The sequence below is a fragment of the Aulonocara stuartgranti genome (genome assembly GCF_965226115.1).
Source record: "Aulonocara stuartgranti genome assembly, chromosome: 16".
In the NCBI taxonomy this organism is placed as follows: domain Eukaryota; kingdom Metazoa; phylum Chordata; class Actinopteri; order Cichliformes; family Cichlidae; genus Aulonocara; species Aulonocara stuartgranti.
Genome location: NC_138952.1, coordinates 2,621,689 through 2,648,104, shown reverse-complemented (window position 1 = coordinate 2,648,104; position 26,416 = coordinate 2,621,689). Strand labels below are relative to the sequence as shown.

General features: G+C 41.9%; 1 protein-coding gene and 1 long non-coding RNA gene across 9 annotated transcripts in view; one reads left to right on the top strand and one right to left on the bottom strand.

Moving 5' to 3' along the window:
• The first annotated feature begins 3,297 nt into the window (after positions 1 to 3,297).
• LOC309691530 lies at positions 3,298 to 8,970 on the top strand. Of its 4 annotated transcripts, none has more exons than XR_014272044.1 (4): positions 3,298 to 3,429; positions 4,220 to 4,323; positions 5,641 to 5,764; positions 8,036 to 8,970. It is a non-coding gene; the product is annotated as an uncharacterized lncRNA (long non-coding RNA). The 4 variants fall into 4 exon arrangements; XR_014272045.1 differs by lacking the exon at positions 3,298 to 3,429 and adding an exon at positions 3,868 to 4,005; XR_014272046.1 differs by lacking the exon at positions 3,298 to 3,429 and adding an exon at positions 3,868 to 4,005 and having other exon boundaries at positions 4,217 to 4,323.
• A 121-nt stretch (positions 8,971 to 9,091) lies between these two features.
• LOC309691529 (neuropilin-2-like) overlaps positions 9,092 to 26,416 on the bottom strand; it is a 98,459-nt gene continuing 81,134 nt past the window's right edge. The window contains exons 14-18 of one of the 5 annotated variants that reach the window (XM_082509243.1): positions 25,737 to 26,005; positions 25,538 to 25,634; positions 23,980 to 24,012; positions 11,778 to 11,840; positions 9,092 to 11,083 (exon numbers count right to left, since the gene is read on the bottom strand). In XM_082509243.1, the coding sequence (XP_082365369.1) occupies positions 10,758 to 11,083; positions 11,778 to 11,840; positions 23,980 to 24,012; positions 25,538 to 25,634; positions 25,737 to 26,005 (788 nt within the window). In that variant the 3' untranslated portion in view covers positions 9,092 to 10,757. Of the gene's footprint in view, positions 11,084 to 11,777; positions 11,841 to 12,205; positions 19,027 to 23,979; positions 24,013 to 25,537; positions 25,635 to 25,736; positions 26,006 to 26,416 lie in introns of those variants that run through there. The other 4 variants (XM_082509246.1, XM_082509245.1, XM_082509244.1 and 1 more) reach the window with 4 other exon arrangements.

Below are 26,416 nucleotides of genomic sequence, written 5' to 3'. Positions count from 1 at the left end.
AAAGCACCTTGAGGAAACTGTTGTTGTGATTTGGCGCTGTATAAATAAAATTGAATTGAATTATTATTTAGCGATAAAATTTGGTGTAATTTTGCATCTTTGTGGTGTTAACTGCAGATCAGTTTGTCGAGTGTTTAATTTTGAATAAACAATAAGTTACATTTTAAAATCCAAACACGTCATTCAGTGTAAAACGTTTTTATTGCAGTTAAAGTGAACTTACTGAACCTGAATATTAGGAACCTGATAAAAAAAATGCTGGACTGAGGTTTTTGTATCTAAGCTCCTCATACATTCAGTCTGTTATTGACACTGATGATTGGCTGGACCTTGTTGTAATGAATTATATGTCTGCCTCATGGAGAGTGCTCTTCATGTGACTGGATGTTGTGAAGTGGTCTTCTTTATGATGCTGTGATCACATATCATCGTGTTTCAGACACGTTTGTGTTTGTGCTGCAGAACTCCCCGGTGCAGTAATTGTTTGAATATTTTTGGCCACCCTTAATGTTCCCTGTTATCTCACCAAATTATTGTTTTGTTTCTGCAGCCTAAGGATGGCCTGCCTTTCCTGTTTTTTGGTGTTTTTTGTGTGCTGGGATCTTATTTGACCACACGTTGTGACAGCAACAGCTTCCAAATGCAGATGCCAAACTTGGAATGGTTTCGAGACAGTTTAGCTGCTTTATTGATGAATAAATAGCCCACACCTGTCCATGAAGCAGCTTTTGATCACTGTCCAATTACATTTGGTGCCTTGAAAACAGGTCGCTACATTTCCTGCAAACTCTGTCTCCGGTTTATATGTCGATACTCTAGAATTAAAGCTTTGTAGGATAAGTTATGTCTAAAGGCAGAGAATGGTTTGTGTTTTTTCTGTACATCATTTTAAATCTGAGCATGAAAGCTCAATAACAGATTTAATGGATGACATACTTAAACATCCGTCTCTGCACATTACTTAAGCATAACCTCGAGAGCTTTTTGCCTCACATCAGTGAAATTATATACTGTTTCTATGCAGTTTTCCATACATAGAGCTGTGCAGACTTCCTCCAAGTGTTTATTTTAACAAACATAATCAGAGACAAACAGGTGAGTGTCCAGTGGGGGCACCCTTCCCCATGATACTGAGAGCCAGAGCTAAACCGGAGTCTAATTTTGTGCAACATTGAAGCGAACACGCAGTGCGAGGCTGCTCAGTAGGCAGATCGAGTTTGATCCAACACATATTGACAGGTATGTGTGGGTACGAGCCTTTGCAGTGAGGTAAAGTTGGTTGTGTGGGTTAGGAGAGGAAGTACAAAACACAGGCTGCTGGTGCCAACAACACCCCCTGAAACGCACACACAGAAACACAGACACACACACGTGTGCGCTCACACTTGTGCCACCTACCCAGATGAAAGAGTTGGCTCTGTGGCAGACCACTGCGCGGCCCTCTTGAGGGTTACTGCTGCTATTTCTGGGATAAGGAGTCAGCAGGCAGGCCTGTGTGCATTGTACAGCATGTTATTTCGCAGGCATTGGAGTATGTTCCATATCTGAAGAGAATGTGTGCGAGTGACTCCTGCTGCAATCATACTGAGGCTTGAGCTTCATTATTAAGTAAACACACACACAGACACACACACAGTCCTCCGAGGGGAGAAACCACAGCCTCGGATTGCTGAAGAGTCTTAATGTCAACAACTGCCTCTAAAAGCACAAGTGTTTGTGGCTGAGCAGCAGTTTAAGATAAGCCGAAGGCTACTGAACGGAAAGACTGATATCATCGCAGCAGAATGTGCTTGCTGTAATGGTGACTGATGGCACGTTCACGAATTAATCAAGAGGGGTAAAAAATGAAATATGGAAGCAGCAGGTGAAGAAGACACTTGTGATAAAATGTTTCATAAGAGAAGCGATGCAGGAACGAGGGAGGCATGTTTGAGATGATTTACAGTAAGAGAGAAGACATGTTGGGGAAAAAGCACAGGTGGTAAAGGAAGAAGAAGAATGATGCAATGAATGATGCGATCTGCAGTCACGGAGACAAGAAATTACACAAAGAGCAGAGACTTCATTTTAACAGCGAATCATGGTGTTAGTCATGATTTGGGCTTCTAAGTATTTTAGTTTTAGTTGACTAAATATCACGAGATCATAGTAGACTAAATATAAACTCAGACTGTCGTGTTTTTACCAGTGTGGCGCTCCACACAGTCTGCAAAGTTTTCTTGAGAGCATTTATGAAATGTGTCAATGTGTCTGCTCTTTCTTTCTCCCAAGCACTGACGCTCTGTCATGCTGTCGTGAGAAACGGGGATCTAATTCATCGAATGTGCGCATCTGACTTTTCTGCACAAGGAGGCTACTTCTGATTGGACTTATCGCTCCAGAGTATTTTCATCTCATTTTCATTTGTTAATGAAAGTGTGTGCACATTTCATCATAGTTTTCTGTCCTCGTGCGTTAGTTTTTGTTTAGTTATCATCTTGTTTTGATGAAACAGTTTATTGGTCAACTGGAAGCCCTTCTAAACAAGTTCAGTCTTTTTTTTACTTGTGCTGTCTTTGACCTTTAACATGCTAACTGAGGTCTGTAGAGTCTGAGATGGAGCTCTGGGGTTTTTTCTCAGTTTCTCTGAGCAGTGCACGGTGTGACTTCCGGCTGAATTGGATGGGACGTCCAATCCTGGGATCTTTAAGTCTGACGTCATTAGCTGTTTCCGGGACCAAACTCCGCTTCAGGTCCCAAAGTCAAACAAACACTGTGGCATCACTGAGAGTTAAAAACTGTCTAAATTCTTTCATCTTTAATAAAATGATCAGCGTTGCTGCTTTACTAGGTTTAACTATTAAGTTTAACATCCATGAAAACAGAATTTATGAAGTTTAACAGAGTTAGAAGTTAGCAGGAAGTTAGCTCGCTAGCTTCCACCTAAACATGATATAGCATGTTTTGACTGAGAGATTTCTGAAAAATTCAAACGTACAGCTCTGCTATCACTTCCAACATAGATGAAGACAGAAAACTAAACAGCAGTGACGTTCGTAGGGTTACTGAAGTTGGGCTAGCTGGTATATAATTATGTGCTACGTGGTGGCTAGCTACACAGCTATGTTAGCATAGCATAAACACAGTGAAGCTGGAGGACGAATGCTAACTTTTTTCCACTTGATAAAAGTTAACGTGAGGGTTCCCAATGGTTAGGGACAAATGCAGTTGCATGGCAGGATGCTGTAAACCAGCGGTCACCAACACCCGGGCAGGTCCGTGAGTCATTTTGTGAGTGGATTTATTTTTTTGTATTCATCCGCGACACCTTAAAGGCCGGTCTGTGAAAATATTGTCGGACATATGGCGCAAAAAAGGTTGGGGACCGCTGCTGTAAACGTACCAAACTTCAGTCAGGAGAACACTGAGATAATCCATCCACAATACAAGGTTAGTCATTAATATACTGCTGCATGGGCTGGGCTGTAGTTTCATTGTAAGGGTTTAAAAACTGAGCTTTAAAATGAACAGTGGTAATAAAAACTGAGAGAGGCCGACAGTGATCACTGACTGTTTTTAGGGGCTTGTTCAGATTAAACACAAAACATTAAAACATGTTAAAAACACAACAGCCTTGTAGTTTGGACCAGAAAGCAGAGTTCACACGTCATCACTTAAAGACCGGATTAGCAGCTGTTTTGAATGGTTTCCACTTGGCAATAATCTTTCTTACTGCACAACGATGGACTTTAACGGTTTATAAATGACCTTATAACCCTGATAAGCTTGATGAACAGCAACAGTTGCTTCTCTCAGATGTCTTTCCAAACTGCCAAAACATCTGCTTTCATCCAGGTGCCCACACTTACTGATGATGATTAATTAGTGCATGTGAATAGCATCACCTGGTTGCAGTCCAGGTGTACTTTGTTTTTGACTCGCTGCTTCTGCAATTTGGCTTAGTTTTTGTTATCAAAGAGACATAAAGACAAAAACCATTTTATTTCACACAACCAATTCACTCAGGTGAGTCCCTCAGTTTACTGCAACTTTTTAATTTGGCTACTTTTTCAGGCACACTTGCCAGCACCTGGCAGGAGGCCAAACAAATAAAAAGCCAGAAATCAGAAAGCAATAAACCTTATGCTGTGATTAGATTTACAGCAATCTTATTTGGACATGTGTAGCGAGGAAAAAAAAGAAAAGCTTTTGTCTGATGAAACATAATTTGATTTAGCAGCGTGCAGCCAGTGAGTTTGGGACATTAGCAGAGCAGGGTGCTGGAAGCTGCCAAGACCGTCTCACCAGGCGCCCACCCAGGTGGGGAGGAATTGATTTTATATGGTAAAGAAAATATTTTGCACTTAACTTCCTTTCTGTCCACTACAAAATGCCAAAATCTGATTTAGCAAGAGAGACTAAAGCATGCAAATCAGATTTCTACTGCATTGTTTTAAATATCCTTTTCTGTTCTGTCCACTCCTCTAAAATATCATTGCAGCTTTATTCAGTCGATATGATAATCATATAAAGTGCAATGGAAATGATTATGTCTATAAATGAGAAGTTATTGTAGGCTATTAAGGGAACAGTTATAATACATGTTTTTATCTACACTTCCAACAAAGCTGAAAAGGATAAATGTCCTTCTGCACAGTGCACATCGCTGCTCTGCACACACATAAGAATGCAAGCTCACGGGGTGATGTGTGAGGTCGTAATACGGCCAAAAATTGAACTATTTAATGCACCTTCCTTTTACTGATATGATTTTGTTTATTGGGGTTGTTGCTGCCGTGTTGGGTTAAAGAAAAATGTTTCCAAAGCCGCTGGATTTCTGCTCGTCCATTTGATCCTTGAGTATGGATTTATGCACGTAAGCAACCCGAGCCAACAGCTGGAACAGTTTTATGCAATGCAGAGTCGGTTCACCTAGCAGCTCGGTTTTACTGTCTTCTAGTAAAAACACAGACTTACTGTATGCACAGGGCTGCCAGTTGCTGATGCACGCTATTCAGCACAGAGGAGAAAAAAGTAGAAGTTAGGTACCAGTTGTGGGGCATCTGCCTCCATGATATCTAAATGCAAACTTATCAAAGCCAGAGAAGGACATCCAGACTGAGCTTTACTCGGTAATAGCACCAAACTTTAAAAAAGCATCTATTGTAAAGGTCCAATTAGTCCAAGACAAATTGGCTTTTTCTTTATTTTTTAGAAAACAATTTCAGCACTATCAAACAATATCATATGAACATATTATTACTATTTAAAACATTCTTTGTTCCCCATTTCTTTGTCTGATTTATTGCCTTGCTATCAATCACCAGAACAGCTCCAGTTCCATCCAGAAACTTTTGGTTTTGATCAAGAGAAACAAAACGATGAAACATGGAATATGTCCTGTGTGTGTGATCAGTGATTCGTGCTTCTGAGCAGAGTTAAAATCTGTGTTAGTAGGTTACACTCTCAGCAAATGCCAACCACAAGAGACACGCCTGAAGTGTGAGTACAAAGTGTGTGTGTGTGAATCTACAGGCTTGCAGACGTTCACACTGGTACACTTGAGTTTGCATGAGCCTCTGTTCAAGAGCGTTGGCTCAGTGCTCGTGCAGAAACTTTGACTTGTGTTCATGCGTGTGCTGTTGTGTGTTTTTATGTCAGCAGAAAGCGTGAGAACCAGGTCGGTCTCCCGAGAAGAAGAAAAACAGTGAAACGATGGAGTGATGAATAAATGAGGGCAGGAGCGATGAGAAGAAAGAAGAGAAAGAAATGCTGATGCCGACAGGTCAGTGGTAACGGCTCTCTGAGCTAATTACACGAGGCTAAGAGCAAACTTCAGTCGTACTGCACAGAGTTACAGCCAATTAAAAACAGTATAAAGGGGAGCAGATGGTCAGGGATGTTGGGCAGTGCAGGAGAAATGGTTTTCCTATATTGGACCTTCTCTCACTGTGGTTTCATATAAACTGCTGGTGTGCTGCCTCCGTCTTAAATCTGGTGCTTTATGATGCACACACACACACACACACTCTTGTAATTGCACACAATGCATGCCGTGCCCAACTGTAAGGCAGTTATCCAAAACTGTTGTCACTTTGGGCCCATCAGTACTCTCACTGTTAAGATAAATTATTTGAGTGGGTGACAAATTTCCTGCTGTGATCTTCCAGCTAGTCTCCATCAGGCGTGTGTGCTTTGGTGTGTTTTCATGGGTGCGTGTTAATTAGGAGCAAGCTTTCACGACTCGATTAAATGAAGAGAATCTTTGATCGTTCCTTCTTTGCCCTCTCACGGGTACAAACTCCAAAACAGCCTTAGGACACAAAGTGTGAGGGTGGAGGAGCGAGTGGAGGTGAAGGAGAGAGGGAGCGTAGGAACCAGGAGAGGCAGCGCTGGTTTCTCTGTCTGCTGGCTCGTTCACGTGCTCACAGACGTCTGTGGTTCATAACACCTTCTGACCTCTGCGTCCTCTTCACTTCTCAGCAGCTCAGTTACATTTGGTGAAGCTCAGCCCTGCTTTTGTTCCACTCATCCTGCTGCAGCACATGTCCAACAAGTGGAGGTGTTCATACAGCCAGCATAGCTCTGATCTGTTCATGGAGACCCCTCAGTGATGTAATACCCAATAATAAAATGCATGTGAGCTAGTGAACGTCCTATCAGCTGCAGCTGGGCCTAATAACAATGAACAAATGTTAGCATAATATGCAAAATTAAGCTTTAATAATGTCAAAATAGAGACATTATTAATATTGTTTTTACACCAGGAGTAACTACATTTGGAGAGAAGGATGGAGAGCCAGGCTGTCAGCTGCAATGCTAATAATCTCTGAATGATCTTGTAATATAAAACTAGCTGCCCAGCAAATCATGACAAACTAGTTGAGTTCAGTTTTTGTGTAACTTGGCTTCTTGACAGCTGCCTTTCCGCTCAGATGATTTCTGATGAGGCTTCAGTGAACAGCAGATGGATCAGCTGAAGGTCCAAATGCAGATCTCAGGTCCTTGCTGGTTTTTTCCTGCTTCTTAAGGACGTGACTTTTAGGTTTTTAGGTGCCTGAAAATATGATTTCAAATTTGTTCTTTGCTAAGATTTCTGGGTTTTATGTGTAGACAAAACACCAGTTCATCCCATCTCGTAGGTGTGTTTTTTAAATCCCTGAATGATTCATAGTCCAGAGTTAATTGTCTTAACAAGCAAGTAGACATTCTTTTGAAAATGCTCAGGCAGGAGGACTAGACTAAACATGAGTGGGGGGAAAGCCAGTGCCCACAGAAAAACTTTAACAGCCCTCCAGAGAGCCTGGACCATCAAGACCAGTTTAAATGAGTCTGCATCCTTGGAAAAAGCAAAATACAGAGAATATAGAGACGCTGGCTCAAGACTTTTGCACATGTGATGGAAATTTCTTTTATGTATGTATGTATATATGAATGTATACATATGAATATAAATAAACACAAAACACCAGACTACATGTTGTTTAGCCTTTATTAAATAATAATAATAATAATCATAATAATAATAATAACATTAAAAAAAGAAATTTTTCTGTACAAAGTCTACAAACAACAGTTTGAATAATCTGGCCAGTGCCGTAGGTTTGTGTTGATGTAGTGTACATATGTGTGTCTGTCATTAGTGTGTGTGTGTGTCCATCGAGACAGAAGAGGTAATACTATGTGGACTTCCAGAAGGAATGAGTGAGTAAAGTCACGCAGGAGGAGAGACAACTTCATGAGTGTGTGTGTCTCATTGTTTCTATAGAACTGTTGCAATATATTCTCTAGTCATGTTTACAGTGTGTGTGTGTGTGTGTGTGTGTGTGTGTGTGTGTGAGACAGAGAGAGTAAGATATCAGTTGGAAGAGAGAAAGAGTGAGAGAGAGCAAGCAAGAGAGACATAATGAGAGAGCTCCAAGGCACTTGGAAAACAGTCCAATGAAAACACAGTTAGATGGACAGAAAACTCTCCGTCTCCCTCCATTGTTCCCTTCCTTCATCTCTCTTTCAACACCTTTTACTATTCCCTTCATCTTCTTTGTTTCCTTAATAGGCCTCCTGGCTATATCGATGCGTGCCCTTGAAAGAGGAGAGAGGAAGACAGAGAGAAAGAACGGGGGCTGCAGGCAAAGATGCACCGAGCGCGACACGTTCTCCTCCTACATCCCCCCCGTTTCCTCTGCTCTTTGAGTTTACACCGTAGAAGATAACAACGTGATATTTCACAGGTTCAAAATAAAATCAAAACCTACTTCCTAGGATTAAGGTTTCATCTGTAAAAGAAAGAGGCGGAGTTCAACGTTTAGTCCTCCAGTCTGAAGTCGTGTGTGTCTCTCATCGTCCACCTGTCCTCCTCACGCTCATCTTCTATCTTTTATTTTGTTTGCTCTTTACTTTCGCAGTCTTTGGATACGCTCACATGCACAGAATAACTGGATTGGATATTAATTTGATCAAAGTTGATTTAATGTTCCCAGTTGAAACTTTTTGGATGGATTTTCTTCTATTAAAAAATATTAATTATGCTCAGTAATTTCTTAAATAACACAAGTGAAGTTTGCATTAGAAAAATCTATATTTCCCCAAACTTTTCTCTGTCTGAACACAAGGTTTGCAGATATTTTTAACATCAGTGTTTTTTTGTTAGAGCACTTCGGGGAATATTAAAGCCGACCTCGAGTCGGCAGGACTCCAACCAAACATGGTTTCTTTTTAGAAATGTCAAACAAATTACTGGGCGTTGATTCGGTTAGATATTCATTTGCAGCACTTTCATAAATGATTAAACCTGTGATAGAAGCTGCATCTTTATCCTGCTTTTCACGTGTTGCATCACAAAGTAAAACCTGTGTTTTTTGTCAAATTTGCACGTTTACCTGCTTTTTCTTTTGCAGTCTCACTAAATGTTTTGCCACCAATAACATTTCTTTATTTTGTGACTCAATTGCGTGCATGAAATACAAACAAAATAGAAACACAACAGCAGAAACACACCTGGGATGCTATCAGCTGTCGAAGATACCTTTAAGAAAGGTAAGAAAGGCTCAGTTTAGGCTAAATGATCGATTGCTTGGTATTTTTTTTGAATAACACATTTGGCACTTGCATGTAAACACAACCATTTATTTGTCTTTGCCTCTGTCTTCCTCTCTACCTGTGTGTGTGTGTGTGTGTGCCTCCTCCTGTTTATCAGTCTCTCCAGCAGCACTGGCCCTCCTCGATGGCTGTCCTCCGATACAGCGTATACTGTAGTTAGCTTAAGGCTCGATTGTGTGTCCAAAAAAGTCGACAGTGCGATTTCCGTTCTCCTCCTGTAGTCTTTCTTTCGCCTTTCATCTTTGAGCGGCCTTTGTTTAGAAGGGTAAAGTGGTGGATAAGCGGCGTGACGACTCATCGCTCTTAATCCCCGCAGCCCTACCGTGCACATACAAGGCTCTTTGGCAATCCATAGGTTGCAATAAAACAATCACTGACATTTTCTTCACACAGTGTCTGTCCATCATTTGGGCATCGTACAGTTTGGAAAGCAAAAAAATAGAGATATATACCAAAAACAAACTCTAGAATACTGAATCTAAAGCACGACTCCATAACAGCATGTTAGATTTTGATAAACCTCTGATTTTCTGCCTTACTTTATCTTTCCGCTACTCTTTGTAAAGACTCATAATCTGTAATGGAAAATAGGCCAAAATAGCTAGTAAAGGACTGAAAGAACACGTAAGACTGTGGAGTCCAACACAATGCTAAAATAAAAGGCTAAAAAAATGGCATAAGAGCTCTACAGGGCGTTTACGAACTGAAGCTGGCTTTTCTTTACCTTTTTTTCCCAAAGAGACACAAGTCTAAAACAGAACAAAAACAGTCACCATTACTCTTCTATGCCACTGGTTTCACGAAGCGCAGACCGGGGCAGACAAAGGAGCGAGCGAGCGCCACATGGCAGGCTAATGGACGTTAAAAACTCACAGAACTCATATCCAACACTTTCAGAAACAAACCAAAAAAAAGAAAATGTCCTTTTTCATACTCCTTTCCTTCTTTGCCATTAGAAATCTAGATCATTTGAGTTGTGTGGTTCAATATCTTTTTTAACTTTTTTTGGAGGGGGGGGGGGTTAGGCATTCACTTGATATGTGTTGATTTCAGTCAAAAATGACCCACTGAACCCACCCACTGGTGCCCTGTGGAACATGCTTCTGCTGTTCGCGCTGAAGTTTCACGTCTGCGTCAGTCACGAGGGCGGATCATCAAATTCCTTTCTTCATCAAGAATCCCAACATTTTAGCCCAGACTGTGCTGCCATTTGTAGTCCAAATGTCCAGACTGTCACAGGTGCTGTAGTCCATTCTTCTCGATGTCATCCCAGTGGCTCGTGGGTAATATTCAATGGTAGATCAATCATTAATACTCTTTTTTTTTCATTCCTTCATTCAATCACAGGCTTTTAGAATCGAGCAGGCTGTCTCCTGCAGGCAGAGGAGAAAATGGACTATAGGCGGGGGGAGACGGGGGTCACATGTTCCCCTAGTTTAGGCCTCGTAGCATGTAGGGGAGATAAAGATCACAAGTTCCCACTGGCACATAGACAATCGGGGAAACTCCGGGTTCACCCCGTTAGACATCAGAGCAAGGGGTTAGCGGGGCATTAGGTAGGGGACACGGGGGTCGAGATTACAGATAGTGCTTCGTTTTCAAATTGTCTGAGAACAAGATGACTTGCGGGGGCTCGCGTCTTCCCCCACCATCACTCTCCAGAGTTCCCCTCTGAGTTCTCATGCCTCTGAGCAGCACCTCTGCTGGTTCATCTTAACTTTATGCTTGATCCCGTCGTACAGCTCAAAGTTGTAGTTCTCCAGTGTCGTGGAGGAGCGCGAGGAGAGCCCGCTGTAGGAGCACGTGCAGTAGAGGAGGAATCCCGCGCACACCGCTCCCAGCAGGACGCCTAACGAGCTCATCACGATGATGGTGAGGAGGATCGGGTCGAGCGTGTACAGCCAAGCGTTGTCCTTGTCCTTCTCTGACACCAAGGTGACGGAGGGGGGGTCCATGTTGGAGGAGGGGGTGGAGAAGGAGGATGGCCACCCTGGGAACACATAGTCTGGAGAGAAAATAGGAAATCTTAGCAAGCTGATGTATTCAAGACCACAGTTGTTATTGATTAGCAACTTTGGAAAACGTAATGCAATTAATTACTCTAAAGGTACGATCTGGTGCATGTGGTGAGGGCTGAAGTGTGCACTCCTACTTAGTAAGGCAATCGGGCTAATCCGAATAATGAATGTGTACACACGAACGAGCCAATCCACAATTAAGTGCTGCATTTGGAGTGTTTTATGGAAGCACACACTGCAGACAAGCAGGAAAGCTGTAAACAGACAGCAAACAGACTTGTTTAGCGAGCTAAAAGCTGAGTACTCTCGTCTTGTTTCTGTCAAGGGGCTGAAAGAAACAAGGAGCAGTGGGCACACACACACATGTAATCTGTGATTGTTACAGACAGATGTTTTTCTCGGTGCCCAGAAGGAAGCTGTCTGTCTCACTTTGTCTGCCGTGGAACATGAAAGAGGAGGAGGACGAGGAAGAACGCACACCGTATGCACACGCAGACATGCGCTTTTGCCAGCTCGCTCACACTCGTCTCCTTTCTTTGCACACAGCAGAGATTGTCTGTCACCGTTGCCACGGGCTCTTTTCTGGAGGAGCCATAGGCACGCCTGTCCTTAAAGAGCAATTTCACTTGTAAAACAGCCAGTATAGCCCGAGGCTGCGAGGAGAGAGGAGGATAACCTCACCTTCGTTGATGGGGGGCTTGTGGTTGAAAACAGGATCTTTTTCAAAATCTATTGGCCTGGGATCTGTTAAAGAGACAGAAAGAATAACAGTATTAATCTAAACCGTCTGGAGCTACTCGAGAGTCCCGCCGCGATAACGTCGCTCCGTGTCTACGCTGCATTTATAGATGGGTATCAAACAGCTCAAAGAGTTTAAACTTTCTGAAGAGATCAGGGAAGAAAGCTCCTCCAAACTGTTTTGTTCCGCGCTCAGTCTATCGGCGAAAAACAACATCCAGTCTTACTGAACTCTTCTCCCAGACTACCTGCGTAAAGCCAGCAACTTCCATTATGTGATAAGCATCAGTGCTCTTTTTTTATTTGCTTAGAAATGAAAAGAAAGACGCGAGTGGAGGCTGAATTTTAAAAAATGAAAGCACACAAAACAGTTTCATAGAAAAATATTACCTTTATTACCTTCACATTCACCACAGTTTATTTTCTTTTTATTCCAAGACCGTGAAATTCAACAAGCTAAAATACCACTTTAAATGTTCGAGGCAGGCCAGAGTGCAAGGCTTTGGAGGTTTTGAGGGCTCGATTCTTCTTCAGTTTTATTCAAGGAAATTGACGTTACAGTCCCCAGAAATAAATGGAGCAATATCTGAGCAGCTGATAATCATTTACTGCCAGAGCAGAGGAATCAAAAACACATTATGAAGTGAAACTGTAATAGATATTCAGAAGATAAAAGGTGAAAAACTCATTTAGAACATATGAAAAAAGCTTAATTTCCTCAATTAGATAAAGTTGTTCGTCTGTGAGACAGTTTTGGCATCTTGCGATTACACCTTCAATAAACTGCATTTACAAACTTTGCATATTTTCTTCAAAGCTTACAGATGAATTCCTTTAAATGACACCTGCTGCACTATTCGCTCATGAATGTCGTAGAACTGAGTTTAAATGAAAGACTGTTTTCTAAAAATTGATTTTCAAACCCAATTAGAGAACAAACTAAAGGAATTAACTAAATTTTAATTTCATTTCAAATATTAAAACGACAAACAAATCCTATGCTAATTGAGTGCATTCAATTAAGCAAACAGTGGAGCGTTTCTAAATGTAGTTATTTGACTGACATCAATATTTAATGTCCTCAAAGTGCATGACATTGAAAGACAACCATCAAATCTTGACAGAGGCAGAGAAAGTGCACAAAAGCAATATAACAGCAATGTGGCTTAGGCCGGGGATGAAGAAGTTTACAGCCTCAAGGCTGATTTTACTCAGGCGGAGCGAGTGAACTAAACTCAGCTTCATCTGAGGCCGTGTTTCAAAATCATCAAGCCTCTCTGCTTCCAACAGATTTACAGAAGAAACATTTAATTCATTAAGAAATAAAAAACAAAGCTATACACTAAAGTAAGATAAAATCTCAACGCGTGGTTGTATCTAAATTTACAATCAAGCTGAAAGCATGAAAGGTTGCAAAACTAAAAAGTGATTAAAGAGAGCGTCAGCAGCAGACTTTAATGAATTAATACTCTCGTGTAATTAGATGTAAAAACAGTGCAGTTATTCAGAAGTTAATGAACCTGGTAGCCGTGCTGTAATTATGTTTTAAAGGTTCCTACTGAAATGCAAAAGACGACACGTCTGTAAATCTGCTGCCTGACTACAGACCCTCCACGCTCTAAATTCTCCTTTTTCACTGCAAGCATTGACAAAACATTAAATCACTTAAAGAAAGATAAGAAGAAAAAATCAGGATAAAAACCAGAGGTTTGGACGCTCTTTGGATGACTGCTGAACGCTTTCTAATGATCCTGGCTGAAAGCCCTCGGGCGAGGATCCTGAGAAGAATCATCGCATGGATCTGAAAGGAGATTAAAACTCCCCGTAGCCCCATTTTATCTCCCTTCTCCAATTAGTAAAGAGAAAAATAAAAAAGGATCTTTTTTATTCAGGAAGAGACAGGGATGGCTCTTTGGCACCATTCGCTGTTCCAGAGGGGCCCGAGGACCTGTTAGAGTGCTTGTACGATAATATTTCCACAGGAGGAGGAGGAAAGAGAGAAAAAATAGAGATGGCCTCAGGGCTAGAAATGCTTACCGCAGGGCTTTATGAATGCAATCAGCTCCATTATCTAATTAGAATTATTAAAAGGCTTCAAAGTAGTCTGTGATGGAGAAGGGAGAGGGAGGGAGGGAGGGAGGCTGATTTATAAGGGCCGCGTGAAAAGACGCCAGAAACTTGCAAACGTTCGATAGAGAGTGAGAGAGAGTGCAGGGAAAAAGTGCACGGGTAGCACAACATAAATACACCCGTATATCACTCCTCTATTTGAATCCAGCCCCACATTGATTGGGTTATGGCACAAGGCTGCTAGAATGAGTCATATAATGTGTAAATCATACGCGAGTCGATTGATATGGAAGGGAGAGGGGCTCGGCACACTGAAAATGGATATGCAAGCACAAAATAACTAAAATACTTGTTGACTAAGGCACAAAACAGCATTTTATAAGATGCAGCATGATGAAATAAGCCAATATGGGGAATATCTGCAGTGTGGAAAAAATGCCTGAAACAATGATTTTGATAACGGTGTTTTGAGAGCTTGCTGCAAATCTGGGTTCTTGGCTAATAGAGGTCTGCGGTGGTTAGATGGCGTTTGCTCGTCTGTGTGTGTGTGCAGTGCAGTGAGGCTTCATCACGCTGTCTATTCTGCCAAAAGACTTCTTTCATCTGCTTTTGTGTTTGAAACAACCTGCCCTCCTCCATCTATTCTCTCTTTCCTTCAATCAAAACCACAACCTGCCTCCCTGTTAGCCTCCCTCTTAGAGTAAAAGAAAGATCTATCTTTAGAAAGTATAGAGAGCATTTTTTTCCTTTTACTTCTTTCATCTCCCTCCATCTCTGGGCACATTCTTTGGAGAAAAAGGGGGCTCGCTTAATGGGCCCTTCTCCTCTGAGAGATTTTGCTCCCCTCCATTTCTGCCTCTCATTTTCTCTCCTGTGTTTTTCACTGGGAGGATTTGCAATGAAGGGAAGGAGAAGAACAGGAACAAGTGGGTTTTGATAAAAAGGCTCAGGGATTTGGGCATGAACAAAATGATGTAGGGGGTAGAGATGCTGTGAAGTCCACTCTGATACACCGTCAGCTTCACAATCTAGATAGATTTTTTCTGACATCATGTGAGCATTCTTCATAAAACACGTTAACACTTTAGATTTGCTTTATTATGAGCTCCTATCTTATTCAAACTAGAAGCTTTAAAAGAGCTTTCAAAGCTTTCAAAACACTAAATGACACCGAATAGTTTTTTTCATCCCAGTGTGCAGAATCAATATAATTTTTAGTCAGCAAGTATAAAAACAACTATAGTGTGACTAGTGTGCACCAGCAACACAGAAGGACAGAAAGAACATTAATCAATTTATGAAAAGATTCACAGTAGATGTAAGTAAATTAAGAAGAAAAGTGCTCATGTTCTCTACACTGCAAAAATATGAACCCGCTAATCAGAAATGCATCATGTTACACTTGCTGATTAAATACACAATCAAACTTATGAAAGCAGTCCTGTTAAAATGCCAAGTAAGACCAAGACGAAACATTCAATTCATTTCAATGTTGTTAGTATTCAAACAATAGTCACATCAAGGTCTTTATAGTCAAAAATAAAGACCTACAGAGAAAACCCCAACAATCAGACACCCCTTATAACCAAGCACCTGGCTACAATGGGAAGGAAAAACTCCCTTTTAACAGGAAGTTACCTCCGGCAGAACCAGGCTCGGGGAGGGGCGGGGCCATCTGCCGTGACCGGTTGGGGGGTGAGAGCTTTCTTTAATATGACTTGTAACTTGTATAGTTCAATTTAAAAACAAACTGTTAACGTTTCGGAGGGAATAAATAAATAAATAAATAATGAAATAATGTGGTTGCACGTCCTTTTATAACTGGTTTGCATAGAAAATTAACCAATGACATTCAAAATCATGCCAAACAGTAGTCAGCACACACCTGCCATCGGTTAAAGAGATTCTGACTACAATCAAATAAAGTTCAGCTGGTCTAACACGACTTTTCTGACACTTGCTTAGTTAACACTTTGTTACTGACTAAAAGAGACCGGGTGCCCCTCCAAAGTGGTCAGGGAGGTTGCCAAGAGGCTGACCGTGACGTTAACCACACGTGACAACAATTTCTGCATCCTTCACTTCTTTCATAAGCATGTGGGAAAATGTTCTACGGTCTGAATTCTGTGGCCACAGTCCAGAAAGTGCCCATCACCAAAACACCACCAGACCCACTGTGAAGCACGGTGATGGCAGCATCATGGTTTGGAGCTGTTTTTCTTCAGCTGGCACTGGGGAACTTAAATAAATAGTAGTCAAGGTGCAGGGAACAAGTCTCAAATACCAACCAACGTTGGTGCAAAACCTTCAGGTGTCTGCTAGAAAGTTCTAGATCGATATGAATTTCACCAAGTCATCAAAAATATCATCACCAGAAAAGCTGAACCCAAAAGAAAACCTGTGGGGTGACCTGAGGAGGGCTGTGCACAGGCGACACCCTCACAACCAGTTTGGAGAGGGTCACTAATGTTAATTTACGATGTGCCATGCTGACAGAGTACTACCTCCAAAATGCTGTGTAATGCAACCAGCTTACTTTAAATGTGAGATTTCCCTCCTTTTAAGGATTTTAGTTTGTTTTCCATGTGAACTGTACAGGATAAACTGTCGGTCACATTAAAGATGGAAAATGTTGGAAATGATTTATCTCGGTCTCAATAAAACCTGACATTTTAACAGGTGTGTCGACTTTTTCTATCCACTACACAGACCATCATTGCAGTGAGTGACAGATGCCGATTAGGGGTGTAACAGTTCAGAAGCAGACACTAAATTTGCGATACATCCACGGCCTCGTTCGTTAGACCTCACCGCCGCTGCGCTCTCATCTTGTTATTGATACGATATGGAGATGATGTAAAAGTTAAGTGCATCAACTCAGTGCAAGACTGTAAATACAGACAGACCATACGTGACAGCCATGGCAGACTAACTGCAGGGTCACGTCTGGTACATTAGCCAAGCTTTGCTGTAAAATCCAGTTTAAATGAGCGTCTGTTTACTGGAGCATTTTTGTGTTAGTATAAACAGCATGCGTTTGCAAATATGGGATGAATATTAGCAGCTGACAGACAGATGTTGCGTCCTGTAATGATGTGCTAAATAGACATGACTTTGTATTGCTTATGATAGCTGGTCATGTGGAGCTGATTAAAAGCAGCTGTTGCCTACAGGAGAGGATTAGGGCCACTGAAGATGAAAAAGTGACGACTCAAAAATATTTTCCTCAGTGGCCCTAATCCTCCCGTCCAGTGATGTCCTGTGAAGGTAGGTAATCGTGTCAAAAACCTGTTTGCTGCTTTTTCTCGTTAATTCAAAAGAAACATGAACTGTACCGTGGATCTGGAGAATCGTTACACCCCTAACAGAAAATACATAAAGAAAAAGTTACATTGTTGCTGCTCTAGAATCAGTCGGCAGTCTTTAAGCAGATAAATGATTTTCCAAAAGGCTTCAGTTGTAAAATGCTCTTTATCAAAGCAAGTTTGGTCTCATTTATCGGACTGGATACCAGTGTTGGATGTGTTAGAAACAAAAAAGGCCTTGGCAATTATGTGCAGAAAGTAAAGACTGTTTGTAGATTGTTGTATTTGCAGAGATTTAAGAAAAACAATATTCCACATTCAAATGATGCACGATAGTACTTCTTTTCTTTTTGTTTCATTCACCCAACCTAATGTGTGCAAGACATACACGGGTGTTTAGTTTGAACATTGACAGACACAGGCATCAGATTATCCACGAGATCCAGGCAACAAACTGTAGAGTCAAACTGCATCCATTCAGACTCTTACTGGACACAGAGGCACTACCTCATATCGGAGGTTATAGGTTTAAAGCACGTTTTTTAAAAAGGCATATCCAGAATGTAATGAAAAACACACTCAAAGTAACATGTGAGACTTGAAAATCTCAGAAGTGTCCGTGCATATATTGGTGCGCGTGTTTCAGCTGATGTGATGCGACGTGAGCCGTCTCAGAGCTGCAGGGTGCATGTGCAGCTGTCTATCTGTCACAGCTGGACCGGCAACACTAATTCTTCCTGTTTTTTTGTTATTAATCTGTCTCTGTCACTATCTCAGTCTCGCAAACACACGTGGGCAAATAAAATTGGGCTTCATTCAGTCCCGGAGAAGCAGCCATCACTCTTAATGCTGCACACAAACACAGCGTGTCTTTTCTACCTGTGTGTAAATCCTTCCTCTGTCTGACGGGTATCTGGAGACAGGCAATGTCCAAGCTGCAGATCAGAGCGGGGCAGACAGACAGATCCTGCTCTGACATTTACTGAAGGTGGGGGATATGCTGTTACAACCCTGACATTGTACGCTGCATGTAAATGCAGTGTGTGTCATCCACAGCCTGTTATTCATACTACCTTTACTGTGATTTACTGTGGTCATAATCCAGCTCGCTTTCAGGGTTCAGGTATAGAAGCCAGTCTACGCTCGACATAAAAAAAATTGCCCCACAGTGTCGTTATCAGGCCCTCTTCAGCCATCAGAAATACAACCGAAGCTCTGTCATCTGCTCTTCAGGGGTACAGTTTAATGTCAGGACTTCTTTCTACCAGTTTAGTGTACGCCGATCAGTTAATTAGATCAGCCGTCAGCAACGTGCACTGGAGTGCCTCTGTGCAGATCCTCATCAGTGAAGCGCAGTGATTATGCTGAATACGGCTTCTTTTCACACCCCTTGATCGCTTCATTTAAAAAACATACTATTAAATCAGATGGGCCTTTTCAACACTGGGAATCGTAGCTGTCCTCTTTCTCCAGTGATATGGTGAGCATGGGTTCCAGACTCGGCCCGGTGCTTGGGTTCAGGTTGTTTTGGTTAGGGCTATGGATCAGATTACAGCCTGGGTTTTGGCTCTGGTACCAGTTTTGGCGACCTTGCTGATATGGCAGTTGGTTGTTGCGGTACGTCACCGAATGATGATGACTACTGCTGGTCTTCTTGGTCGCCCAGTGGTACCGGTGGCAGCACAGTATCACCAGCACGGTTATACTGACCAGCACCAAGAGGGCACCGCCTCCCGCCAACACATAGTACCAGAAGGCAGGGACTGGCTGCACCACCACTGTGTCTACTGTGGGCTCCATTCCAGATATGGCACCCCCTGGAGGGCAGGAGGACACATTACTGGTTGGCTCAGTAGATGAGCAAGGCAGGCATGCAGACTGCATTAAAGAGTTCAGATTTAGAGATCTATGTTCACTTCACCCCTGTCAGAGTGTGAGTGAGCATGGCAGGTCTGTCAAACTCTGAGCATCTCCACACACTGAAGCATGCTGCTGCAGTAAAAGTGACACTTTTTCAAACATTATAACTTCAAACTGCAACACTAACATGCTTGGCTAACTTTCCTATTAATAATAATGAGTTTTATTTAAGGCAAACACACTTTGTTCTGGTAATAAACTAAATATATTAGTTTGGCTATCAGCTCACGTATGCTAATAGTCGTTTATGTTAGAAAAGCCTCCTTATCATAATTAACAATATTAAAACTAGAATGACTGTTTAGTTGGACTCTAATTTGTGGTTTCGTTCCTAATTCTACTTGGACAGAATTTTCCACCTGGAGCCTGAAAAGGCTTCTGAATGTGGCCGAAATACCTTCTTAAAAAAGATGGCAGCATTTGATATCTTCTTTATTTGCACATCTTTCACATCTATAATTAAGGTGTGAGAATCCAGACTGTTTGTAAGGGGAAATTTAGCTTATTATATCCATATTTAAAATGTGTTTTGCAGCACTTTAAAAGAATTCATTACGAAAACTAGGAGCGTTCAAAGTCTTCTGAGGACAGAAGCAGAACATTTTTGCTTATTCAGCTTTAATTAGAGCTAATTTATTATAGCGTTTGCCTAAAATCATTGTAAACTTGGAGAGAACAAAGAGCTTGACAGACCTAACAACAGAAGCAGGGGTCATTTACTCTACAGGGCAGTGTGCCGAAACTCTCGTGCTCGCCGCTATTTAAAGGTAAGAAAATAAATCAGGCAAAAACCACTTTAGCTTTAACATTTTGCTGTGTGTTAATATTTAAACAACCAATTAAAGGCTTCATTTCTTATAAAATATTTAACTTACTGTAACTCTTCTCTCTCTTTTTTTGATTTATGCAAACATCACAAGCATTAGCTGCACATTGACACGCAAAGGCCCATGCCATGCGTTCAGATTGGATCAGAGAATGCAAAGCCTTGATTATGCAGTGCTTGGGCGACTTGAACAAAGGGCGGGGAGTGTTAAGTGGGTGTATTTGCTGGGATGCGGCATTTTTATCGGGGCAAGATCAGACCGAAGTTGAGTGCGGAGAGAAAGAGATGGAGAGGGAGAGGGGGAAATTACAGGGGCAGAGAAAGGATAAGAAAGAAGGCATTATTGGAGGAAAGAATGGAGTGAAATAGAGAGGGGTGGTAGAAAGTGAAAGGAGAGAGGGTGCAAGGGTGGGGAAGAGAAGGCAGGGCGCTAATCCTGCCATGATATCTTTAATCCTGCATTAAAGGGTTTGTCTGAAAGTTCAATACTCTGTCAACTCGCAGTGAAAGAAACCCGCTGAGAGAGAGGTTATAGAAGAGAGAGAGAGAGAAAGGAAAGGGGGAGAATAAAGGAAAGACGGTGCATGAGCAAGAAAGACAGGAAGGAAAAAAGAGGAAATAGAACTGAGGCGAGCGAGGACTAGATGGGATGAGAGAGAAGGAGAAAAAAAGAGCTGAAATAAGAGATGGAGGAGAGTTGCAAAGCAGGATACAAAACCTCACGGAACCAGTAAGCTTAATTTAGTCTTTTTTTGAAGTTCAGACGCACTCTTTAAGGGTTTAAAATTGGCTGTGATTGTAAAGCTGCGCTGCACGGAGAGTCTTCCCACCGGTGGATTAACTGACAAATAATTTCCAGGGCTGAAAAAGTTGACCGTTACTTTGCTTTTTGAGGTAGCAAAGGGGAACGGCTGCTAAAGCTAAAACGTGTAGCTTTCAAGGGATGCTTGGTAACTACAGCTTCTGAATCACTTAATTAGCATCAAAGCCGGCCTCTCACTTCACAAACAAAGCAGAAAACCAGAGTAAGCCCCTTTTCTCTGTGTAGACGCACGAGTGTGTGTGCAATAATCAACCGATAGCTTCCAACAGACACTTTCAAATGTTTCTGCGAGCGTCTTCTTAACATCAAACTTTTTCTAAATATATGTATGTATATTTTTACTGTACATTTTAATCCACCGGGAAGATTTTATAGTAAAAAACTTGCCGTCTGTCTGGACTATAATGTGTAGTGAACGCTCTACGAATTAAATATGAGTGCTGCCAAATCAGCGTCTGACCAAATGCGATTTGTCACCATCTCCCCTTCTGTTCCTGAGTTATGGTTGCCATGTAATGACCACAAAAGTGTTTTTGCACAACATTATGATGTCGCAGTGAAGCTGACCTTTGTCCTTTTGGATATAAAGTATCGCCACTTTGTCATTTTATCCCATTAGACCTTTGTGTGACATTTTGTAATAATTAGCGTGTGACCTCTGAAGTCATGGCCAAAAGCTTGGTTTGTAAGGTGATCTTGACCTTTGACCACCAACATATAATCAGTTAACCTTTGAGTTCAAGACACAAATTTGAGGTATCAAATCACCGGACTGGCACAGATGGACAACCTGACAGCGCCTGACAGCGCCTGACACCGCGGCGTCGCCTTCACGGAGCCGACTGAGGCGCTTAGGAAAATGGCTGGTTGCTTATGAGTGCACTGAGTGTTTTTGCATCTGGCGACTGCTTGCAGCAGTACCCACAGGTCACCTGGCAGGGGGCAACCAATCAAACAATCACTGACTTGTAGCGACTGCAGTCACTCTGCGATTGACTGGTAAATGTTTGCTGATATTTGCTGTCTTATTTATGAGTGCAGACATATTGCCAACACATTGCAATCCAGGTCAGCCTCCACTGATGAGCACAAGTTGTCTGCAGTTTGTGTCTTTGCATTAGGGACTCGACTCCACTGGCTGCCATCTGGTTTTATTCTACTTGTATATCTTTTTAAAAGGTTGCCGATGCCGCCCTGCAGCAACTACGCCACTGCGCATGGAGGAATTTCTGTTTTTGAGTTTCTGTCTGGATGCTGTATATGTAAACAACAACAGCTTATGTCGTCACAGGTAATCACTGTGATCATCTGTATTATCACAAACAGCTTTAATGTAATTGCCGACTCAGTCTTATTATCGTTTTTTCACCATCTCCATGCACCAAAGTTTCTTTGAAGATGGCATCTGACTGCTGGTGGTCTCAGAGCTGCAACAGTTTCGAAGGTAACAAGACTGTAAGTTCATATAGTGCAATCATTTTGGTTGTGCCGGGGTTTCCTGTTTTCCTTAAAATCAATTTAGAAATTCAGATTAAGCCTTCGTCACTGCTTCCTTTTAACAGAAGCTTTCTGTGACAGCATGAATATTTCTCACGGTCAACTTTAAAACTGTCAAAAACAACTACGCTTTGTTTGTCTCACATCGAGACACTAAGAAGAATAAACAACACCTGAGGTGTAGCTTTATCTGCTCACCCAGAGAGAAACCCTAAAGGGGCTGAGATCACTTCTTAAAAGGAGAAATTTAATCCTTCTTTCTGGGGGTCAGGATCAAGAAATATGGTGTTGTCGTGCTGGGAGTCACATGACAGTTTAAGATAAAGCGAGGATTAGGTCAAATACTCGGGGTATGAGTCAGGTGATGTGAGTTTTCTGAACTTGTCTCCTGGGTTTCACTGGTGCTTGGATGGCTTTGTGTTTTCATTCAGCTTAATGTGCCGGACAATAAGAAGTGCTTCTGAGAGTTCACACTATGTGTTCATAGTTTTCACACACGCACACGCACGCACACACAAACAGAAATATTTGAGGAAACTAGCAAAATAAAAGCAGAGTCCTCTGGTTTAAGCCTCAGCCTTCCATGAACCAAATCACCAAAAAGCCTTTATATTCTCCAAGTGGTCAAAAGTTTTGTTAGCATGAGGTAGAATCTGAAGTCCAGTTTCTATATGCAAGTCTTCAAAGAGACCAGTATGTGTATTTTGTGGGCGTCTAAACAAAAGCACAAACAGCTCGTGGTTTAGGTCCCAACCCAGACTTCGAAAACAAGAGATCCAGTAGCACAATCGCTCTAAGACTTTTTATCGTTTTTCAGACTAGCCTATTTCTGGATGAATGAGAGAGAAAAAAGGAAAGTTGGGTGTGATGTGCTCTGCATTTCATGTAAGGGGGATCAGGGACCAGAGGAGAGGGGACGGCAGGGAAAGGAGAAGGAAAGACAAAATGAGGCGTAAATGAGTGTGGACCAGGAGCAGCTGGATGTGCAGGGAAAGAGGATGCTAAGCTGTTGAAATTGAATCAGGATAAAGGAAACTATGATGGGAAAGACTGATTATAAAGACAAATATGGATGGACTGATAAAAAGCTCTGCAATTTCACTGACACCAAAGAAACAGACCAGAAGCAGCAATTTAACCCTGAGCCTGTGATTTAACCTTCATCCCTACATCATCTGAGAAATTGTTTATGGTATAAAATGAAACACAACCTGAGTAAGAATTAAAAACTGTAACAAATATGGTTCAGTGCACTGCTCATATTTGAAACACCCTCTGTTACAGCTGCACATTGTTGCTAGTCAAGTGTAACTGTTGCAGTATGTATTCATGTGCGTGTTTGTTTGTGTGAAGGCAAAAAAAATCTATTTTTACTTAAAAAAACTACAAAATCAAGTGTTTCAGCCCAGCATGCAAGGAGTCGTGCCAGAAAAATGCAGTGGATCCATCCTGCAAACCTGTCCCCTCACAAAGCCCACTCCACTCTGGTTTTGTACATGTGCTACTACAAGAAGTACTGCACATGTGCAGTGATGCACAGTAATACCTTTACCCCCTATCTAGTTAACAGTGTGTGCTGTGGAAGCCTGTATGGTAATAAGGCACTAACAGGGTTTGCAGTGCTGCAAGCTGAGCTAAGCAACAAAGCAGGAAGCACAGACATGTTGGCACAGGAAGTACAAATGCACGTGAAGTAGAACTTACTTTTCAGGCCAGGAAGTAAAGCATGCAAAGGCTCTGGAAAAGAAAGGAAAAACAAATGTTAGTGAAGCTAAGTTAGACGAGGAGCAAGAGTAAATGTGAAAGGATATGTGTCGCCCATGGCGTTGGAAGCTTCCTTCACAATATGAAATGCAATAAAATAACAACAGATGTCCTCAGCTTATATTATAGATGATTACATTTATATGGTGCTGATAGTTTTAATGAATGTCAACACAAATGTTTTTTAATAGAGTTGCAAAATTGCACCGCAGTCCTGGTTAAGGCGTTTGTAACTCAATAAAGCTTTGTCGAGTTCAGAGGTAGTTTAAGACTCCAAAGGCCCATATATCCTCCAGGATGACAGTTATTTTTACAAAATGGAAAGAAAATAAAGAGAGCCAGACAAGAGGGAGGGAAGAGGGAAAGTGGCTCTTGTTATGTCTGTCATTTCTCACCTTCTCTTTGCTTTGTCATTCTCCCTCTCTCCCCGATTGCGCTTTTTTTTAAAGTTTTTTTCTACAGCGTTTTCATCCTCTTTCTTTCCTTTGGGATTTTAACGGCAGAAGAAAAAGACAGACGGAAAACAGGGTGAAAAGGGTGAGGGGCAGAGTGACGAGAAGGGAAATTGAGGAATGAAGAGGAAGGGTGGAGGTAAGTTAAGGGGTCGTGGGAAGACGGACTGAATTTTACTGCTGTTTATTATTTGCTGGAGGACGTGGCATCTTTTATGGAAGTGAGAAAGAGTGACAGAACAGAAAAAAGAAGGGAAAACTAGTTACAGCACAGATAAAGAAGCGGTAGTGAGAAAACTAGCGTCTTTGACTCACAGAAACATTTGACTTAAAGGTGTACTAATGCACTACAGCACTAAAGGCAAATATATTCTGACTGGTCCTAAAGTCCATAATACGACTCATTTCTGCCTTTAAATCTTTTTACAATAAAAACAAAGTTGTTTCTGAACCAAGACTCACATACATTTTTGTGAAATCAGGAAATATGAAGGACTTCAAACTTAACCCAGCGTGTGGAGTGCATGGAAATTTGCCCTTTTTTCTCTGCAAAGCAAATTGTTACAAGTGAGCCGACAGCAGTCGCTGATAGCAGCCTCATTGGTTAACTACTGTCTCTCTGCTCCAGAGTAGAGAGTCTCTCCAGTAATCAAGCACAAGCACGCACGTTATTTTCAGTGCTCGACTGCAGAGACTGAATGGAAGATAATGCTGGAGATGGATAAACGAGAGCAAATAAGGAAACAGCAGGATGGGGTGGTACAGGGAAAGACTAGGAGATAGTGGGAGATATAATAAAAGATAGTGAAGGATCCATGCCCAAAGGGCAGTTGTGACCTACTTTCTTTTTTTTGCGCTTCACTTTTTTGATGTGTGTGTGTGTAAATGAGAAATATTATGATTTTTTTTTCTCCCCCATCACTCTCGCTCTCTGGCGAAAACACAGAATAAATGTTCCGGTGTGAAGCAGGGAGAGAGTGATAGCTGACAGACGGAAACACTGACCAGCATATTAATGAAGGTGCCAACAGGTGAATGGGACTTACGTGCACACTGCTCCAGGTCAGCGCTGCTGCTCATGTGGATGTTGTCTATTCTGATATGTCCTCTTGTCGGGTGTTCAAAAAACCCCTCAAACACCACCTACACCAGAGAAAGTGACATACAGGTGATTACAGCTCAGCTTATGTGTTAGCTTCTTAATTCAGGGATTCATAAACACGCTAACACTCAGCGGTTATCTACCTGATATTCTCTGGGGCTTCGAGGAAGGATGGTGCGCCCCTCTTTCCAGTGACTGCCTTGGTCACCTTTTAATGCCCATAACAGGGTCTCTCCCTGGTCGCTGTCCCTCAGCAGGACCCTCAGGCTGCCCTGTGCCTCTCCCTGGAGCTGGTAGTAGAACTGGAGGCAGAGCGGGCCTTGCTCTGGCCCCACTTCGGGGCTCAGCAGCCGGGCTTTCTTGCGCAGGGTGTGGCTTCCGGCATCGAGATGAAGGTAGTTCCCTGAAAAATCTGAAAGAGGCCAAAAAGTTGTGCTGGTTATGATACCGATGTAAACTCGGTGATTCATTTCACACTAATGGGTTGTAATAAAAGATAAATTAGCAGCCTTTAAACTGACACATCATTACTCTTCTTACCACAACATGACACCACATGTATGGCTTTCTGCGTGCTATTTGCATTTTATTCATTAACTGGATCCCAGTTTAATGTATTTTATGATTTGTGACAGTGCTGTGTAGTAATGCAGCAGGATGTGGTTGTTTACAGTTTAAGGCATTACTGCCATCATTCTGTGGTATGGGGCTTAACTGCAAATGAGACTGCCATTTCATCATGGCTGCTAATGGCTATGGATACAAATGAACACACACACACATGCACACAGCTCTAGACTAAACAGCCCTAATCATTCTGAAT